Source organism: Apis dorsata, unplaced genomic scaffold, assembly GCF_000469605.1.
Source record: "Apis dorsata unplaced genomic scaffold, Apis dorsata 1.3 scaffold_91, whole genome shotgun sequence".
Lineage (NCBI taxonomy): Eukaryota > Metazoa > Arthropoda > Insecta > Hymenoptera > Apidae > Apis > Apis dorsata.
The window spans coordinates 41735-48753 of NW_006263389.1; the positions used below are offsets into that span (position 1 = coordinate 41735).

The 7019-nt window shown below is 45.7% G+C and overlaps 1 protein-coding gene across 1 annotated transcript in view; it reads right to left on the reverse strand.

Moving 5' to 3' along the window:
• The window catches only part of LOC102673715 (CUGBP Elav-like family member 3), a gene marked incomplete at its 3' end in the record, with an annotated part of 67841 nt that overhangs the window by 14306 nt on the left and 46516 nt on the right, over positions 1 to 7019 (reverse strand). Inside the window, exons 2-3 of the mRNA XM_006611623.2 lie at positions 3261 to 3343; positions 2697 to 2698 (exon numbers count right to left, since the gene is read on the reverse strand). Of these exons, the coding sequence (XP_006611686.1) occupies positions 2697 to 2698; positions 3261 to 3343 (85 nt within the window). The remainder of the gene's footprint in view (positions 1 to 2696; positions 2699 to 3260; positions 3344 to 7019) is intronic.

A 7019-nucleotide genomic window follows, 5' to 3' on the forward strand; every position in this document is an offset into this window, starting at 1 on the left:
CGCGTCCTCGCGAAAACCCCTCGTCGCGAGGCGCAACCACGGAAAGTTTCCCGTAATTGTTTGATAGCCGACGCCTCTTCCTCCCATAATCGTTACATAATAATTATATAATACAACCGATCTACATCGAGGAGTGTCGTAAAATGGTTGCGAAAGATGGAATCGAACGCGTGAGAAACGATCGATTGTAATTTTGTTCCAGCTGTTGCTTATCGAACATCCGCCCTAATAGTTTTCGAGTAGTTGGGAAGGAGGAGGATAAGAGAGACGTGGACGACTGTGTTGCGGCCGAGGATAAATGCCATCGAACTGAAAAATTACGCTTAATGAATTACGAGTAACGAGAAGCGTGGAAATTTCATTGGGAGGGGAAGGGCGGCACAGGTGCACGCGAAAGTTGCAAAAACTTCGTTAGGGAGGAATGCAAACAATGCCCGGTCCGAGTCGCTCGCCTCTTTCCCTCCCTTCCCATTTTTTACTCCCCGCCTTTGTACGCGCGAGTATCGTTTTCCTCGTGGAAATTCGCGACCGTCGTTTCTTCTCCTTCGAGCCCCATAGAGCAATTACACCCTCGTAAATCGGGACGCCAATTTGTCAATCCGTCCTTCTGAATTTCATCGTACCTTATCGCCCTAACCTGTTCGCTACTTAACCCCGATCCTCAATTTCGACGTGGCTTTTCGACCGATGATTTCCTAGGAAACCGTTACCTCGAGGATATTCTTGGAATTCGAAATTAAAGGATTTTCGCGTGAATTAATTGAATCTTTACACAACAAGTTTTATTTTTCTTCGACTTAAATTTGTATGGTATATTTGCGCTCGTTCCAAACCGATCGATATCGTCAATTCTCTGGCGAAAAAAGTTAAATAAAGAGAGTTGTATTTCCGATCGAATTCACCATGGGAATTTTTCTGTCGCCGGCAAAATACCAGTGAACACCAGTAACATCTGGTGATCTGTTAATGTTGGGGTCGGCTAGACCAACATTGCAGCCAAGACGGAGGCCGAGCTTACGAGCAAAGCAAATAAACAGGAATTAAATCTGGAAGGCTTTATCGCGAACGTTCCGACATTTCTGTATAAAATTATATATATATATTATATAATGTAAAATAATATTAAAGAAATATATATATCGATCTTTGATTTAAAAATAACCAAAATTCTTTTCTTTTCGTTAATAATAGCGCGAAACCTTTTTATTTCGTACGAATAACAATTATGCCCATTCTCCATTTAGCAAATGGAAAGAATAGCGCGAAGAGCAACGCGTCTTTTATTCGAGCCGACACAGAATCTGCAACACAGGCTTCCGTACTTTCCACTCTAATTTTCAGCGAAATTTAATCTCGTTTCAACGCGCGAGCGACGCAAACTTTGGAAAAACGATGATCCAGAGAATCGTTAACGGGAGGCAAAGTTTCACCGCGTTTCAAGATCGAGAAAAATGCTTCTTCCACGTAATCGAATAGGTGGAACGATTCGTCAAAGACGTAAGTCTGCCGCGGCGTTACAAGTATCGCGATAACGCGGGCGGAAGCGGGATAGGAAATACTTTCTTCTCTCTTCTTTTCGCGTGAACAAGCGCGTGCGCACGTGCAACGATCGCTTCCGCAGTAAGCGTGGGCTAAGTATAGCCGGTTAGCCACGGGCATTGTTATTGCTTGCACAGCGGGAGCGTTCAGCTTGCGATCCCTGTTTATCAAGGGTTCGCTGCTTGCTCGAGTTATGGTCTCAGGTGCGTTCGAATATTACAACTCGGCTCGGTCGATCGGCAAATGTTCAATATCCTAAATGCGAATCGATTGTCCACCTTTCTTTTCGTGGAATTCTCCCTTTCGTTTCCGCCCGTGAACAATTGCCATCGATCGACGAAAAGATTTATACGAAATTTCAAATAATATAATCCCGTGCACAACCGTGAAATAATATTGGAATAATTTTTGTCGGAAATTTCTTTTTTTTTTTACGTAGGTAGAAATACGGATCGTTTATGGAAGAAGATTCCGGTTACGGGGTGGGCCATAAAAATGTCAAAAATGTGGAAACGGTGCGCGTCGATGGGAACGGTCGAAGCAATTGAAGAGGATTTTTCTTTCGTGTTTGGTCAGCTCGGTGAACGCGCGCACGGGCGTATGGAGCGCAAAAGTGCGTCCGTGTACGCGTCTGCCTCTTCATAAAGTCATAACTCAGCCAAACCCCCGGCACATCTCTCGGCATAACATTTAAAACGATTTCCGCTGGCAGCGGTGCCAAGACCGGAGCTGCGTTGTTTCGGGGATAGATTAACGAAACATAACGCCAGTACTCGCTACGGACTTCCAAGGGGTAGGTTGGATAATGGGAAGGGGCGTGTTGGCACTGCTCTGGCAGTTAAGCAGTGTTCAGTGCCGGCACTTGTACTCTTCAGTCCCCACGGCTACGATCGATGCAAATTTTTACTAGAGAACTATGCTCCATTTCGTTCGCCACTTTGCCAGATCGAAACAGCTGACCGTGCAATTAATTGGAAGGAAAATTTTACTTTTATTTCGCATAATCGTCCAATTCTTCAAAAAAGGGAAAAGAGAAGGGAAAATGATTGGAAACAGATTTCCTGCTTCTCGATACTCACGATTGCGCGTAAGGGGTCGTGAAAAGAGGAAGAATCATGGCCATTCCTGGCACTTGTAGAAGGAAAGTCGGATGATACATCTCACCATTCGACCCTCCGTTTCCCTAACTACCCTTTCGGCGTTAAGAGATTAACTTGTCACGCCGGCCCATTTTAATATTCCGGATCGCCAGAATTTGCCTGGAAAGCGCCATACGGCCTCGCCAGCGATAAGTATCCGTTAACGTCACTGCACAATTTCCTTGCTCTACTTTCCCTTCTCGTTTTTCGTATAGAACTGTATGTGGAATTACGGCACGGTTCATTCTCTCGCGCGTTTCGATGAACTCTACCTCCACGAAAGGGAAGGGACAAGTATTGAAACGGACGACGAATTTTTACCATCCGTTTGTAAATTTTTACAAACGACTCTTTTTATCAATCCGCAATCTTTAGAGAGAAAGGAAAATTAAAAGTGAAGCGAATATTTTAAATTCATTCGAGAGAAATTACGTTCGATTGTATTTAGACATTTTATATTCGTTTCGAATGTGGATTTGGAAAAGATAGCGACAGCGTGATGTAACGCGGGTAAAATGAGTCGTTTCAAGTGGAAGAAGCCTGAAAGTAGGTAAATTGTGTTCTAAATGCGTAAACACTTACCCCTGGTAAAGTCCGCTTCTCATGCAGAGCGTTCTGGGCACTGATTGCGCTGTCACGACTATAGTAGGTGAGAAATGCACAGCCTGAAACATGGTAGGAAAACGATTAATCAAAACGGGGCGAGATTATGCCAGATCGAGAAATCGTTTCGTTCCTTTCTATCGATCGCGCGAAATCGACGTAACCCCCTTCTTTTTAATCAACTCAATCGATCAGAAAAGGGGGGGAATTGGAATTTTCCTAGTTAATCGAGTTCGTGGCCCGGGTTGGAAATCGAAGCAACGCGAGTATCGGCATTCCCCGTCGTAAAATTAATTTTCCAAAACGACTGGGACCACCGGTTTAAGAACCGAGTATAGCGGGTTAAAACGATGGTAATTAACCCTAGAATTGGACGGTGGCTGAACCAGACCATTATCGGCTATCGCACTGTCGAGCAAACCTCCTGGAACCGCCTTCCTATCGGCCTCAGGATTTATTCAAAGGGCCTGTTCTCCCTATCTGATCGTCATTTGACTATCTCAACACACCGAGATGGATGTAAGCGAGCACGCGCGGCGCAACACTCGTGGACGGAACTCGGTCTAAGATCGCTTACTATTTACGACGCGACATTATCGCGACTGCCCGATACCCTTCATCCGTCTATAATCACCACCGGCCACGGAATCCATTAACTATTGCTTCTCCCGATAATCACGAGTACCCTCCAACCTACACCAGTTAACCCCGATTATATCCACCCTTTCTTAAAAGTATACTTTTCCTCGTTAAAAGGCGTAAAGATGGAATCTCGCATCCCAATATTTTCGTGACCCACGTAAGCCGACGTAAACGAGATCACCTTCGTGTCGCGAAATCTTTCCCCTATTTATCGGCGTTGTTTCGAGTAAACAAAACAAGCTCGATTCGCATCGATTCGAAGCATGCGAAATTCCGATCGATCCTTTCACGCCTCTCCTTTCAATCTCCCCCTACAACACTCCCGGAGGATGCAATTTTCACGCGACAGCAGGTGGAGTAACGCTTGCTCGGACGGAGAATTACCTCGTCGCGGGCCAGAAAACGAGAGAGAGAGAGAGAGAGAGAGAGAAAATTTGGTGATAAGAAAGGACGTACACGCTCCAATTTTTCAACCGTCCACGGATTCCCCTCCGTTCGTCCACCAGCGACGTACGTTCACCTAGGGGTGGAAAGGGGGCGCGTTAAAGAAGAATGGAAAAGTTTGGGGTCGTCGCCTGCGGCCGGTCACGCCAAGTATTTCGGATACGTTCCCCGGCAAATGGGAATAGAGCGAAATATTTATAAACATCGGCCGGCGCTTATCTTAATTGCATTGGGACAGGTCGCGCTCTTATTCTCTCCGCGGCTAATATCCACCGGGAATAGAAAAGTTGGCGAGCCGTGAGCCCTGAGGGGCTTCCAGCCGAATTAGCTTCCGTATCAAGAACAAGAGGGGCGACCTTTTCTTCTCCCTAGCTTCCTCGTCTTTCGCCTCGAATCAAATCTACGGATAACCCCATATATACGAGGGAGACGGAAGTAGATCCGTCCGCTAAATTTACATTTCTCTCGGATTTCTCTCGTTCTTCTCTCGAGAATCTTTCGAACGGACGGGGAAATTCCGATTGATTCGTAAACGCGCGGTTAATTTGGAATTCGGAGCGAGGGGGGGGAAAAATCGGCCCCGTTTCGATGACACACTTTATATTCCCTTAATTTTCATATCGCGGTGTATTTGTCTATTTGGCACTACTTTTTTGGCTTCCTTCGAATACATTTGGATTCGAAAGCCCTGGGGATACAAGTGCCAACTTCCACTCTTGCCAGATCCTACCAGCATTCCCGAAGAATCGGGTTGAAGCGAAAACTATATTAGAATGCTGAAAAGAGAGGTTATTAAGAATTCTCGCTCGTTGGCGTGACGACAGTCGAACTTGAGATTATTAAGCGAGCAAACAGATTTATTCCTACTTTCCGTTTTATTCTAGATTCCTTATTAATCGTCCCATTATAAATTTATTCGAAACAACATCCTTTTCGTCTAATAAAGATTAAACTTGAAATAAAGTCTAAGAACTACTTTTCTTCAATTTCATTCTAATCCTTTCCCTTCGATCCTATTATCTGTACTCCCGGATTGATATCGAAAGGGAAAAGAAAGCACCGCTTTTTTTACTCGCGATCGCGTTCTGAATTTCAAACCCCCCTCGCCGATGTTTAAGATCGACTTATCAATCACTGTCCTTGATTTCGGTTACCAACCTTCTCGCGCGCCGTTAAAATTTTTAAAAAATTTATAACACATTCCCGTCGAGTCATTCGAGGGAAGAAGGACACTCGCGTAAGACGAGGGAAAAAGAGAAGCGAGCACGAAGAGTATTATCTTTCGACGTCAGAAGAGTCGGATATTCCGAAGAAGACATCTTCGTTATATTCGAGAAAATATTGGTGGAAATCGCATCTCTTCCCAGAAATTATAACGGAGAAATAGCGAATCTTGTTGCTTCGTGATCGGTTCCATTCATTGCATATATCCTAACGGCAAAGAGCATCGTCCTACATTATGCCCTACGTGTTGCAACTCTACTTAATTTTCGTTACGCGAATCTAATTAATTCAATTATCCAGCGGTAGGAGCGGTATTCCTGGTCCTCGAGAGGAGAGCAATTCGTAGGACGACTACTCCGACCAAGAGTGGTGTGTATGACGGGAAATGAATCAAATTCTCCCCGATTTTCCTTCCGTCTAGACATTTGACGCCTTTTTCCAACGTATCGTCGTAAAAACGTCGCCACCTCCCTGTCGATCGATCCGGATGAAAAGTAAACACGTCTTTCGCGATAATCGATTTTTCTCCTTTTTCGACGAAATTTTCTTGTATCCGCGCGCATTACTAATCGCGTAATATCGAGAGGGAGGGAGAGAAAGGTAAGGCGTATGTGTATCGAGCACGAAAGTAGAGAAAAAGGGAAGCGACACAAACGAAAGTTGATGGCGTCTGACGACCGTCCGACGTCGACAAGGGTGAGGCGAGGTGGTTAAAGGGGGTTCAAGAGTAGAAGAGCGTTTTATTTGCGAGGCAATGCGACGGCTAATACACCAGTCACTGGACAGCGTCCAAGTCATAAAATGGATTTTATGACGCCGATCGATACAACCAGATCTCTCTCTCCCTCTCTTCCACGTCATTGTCCTATCTCTGTTGCTCTCTCCCTTTCAATGGACAACCGCCGACGCCTATGTCTGCCTATACCCCTCGAGAGACCACTCCTCGAGTCCACTTCGTTCCCCCAAAACTCCAGGGTAAACCGAGGACGGAATATAATTCGTCCGCGCGTATTCGTCGAGGAAAAAGTTCTCCATTCCCGAAGACGGATATCGCCCCGATCATTCGTTCTATTCCATATTCCATCTTCGATATTTAGATTAACGCAAGTTTCGAATATTAGCGTCCAGTTGGACGAGCGAAATCGGAGAAGGAAGAGTGACGATATCGAGCGACACTCGTCCAATTATCTTAACAAGATTCCAAGAGATTGGGGAGGAAAGTTTGCGGGGCGACGACTCGAGGAGGGGTGGTGGTGATTGCCGCGGAACCGAAACGGTGTCGAGCGGTAGGCGGGCAGGGAATTAGAATTTTACGGTTCCCCTAATGAATTGAAACGAAACGGGGGCTGCTGCGATAGACCTATTCGCCGCACCTACACATTAGCCCCTGAGGCGTGTCGACGCCGCCGCCGCCGTCTCGACGGCTCG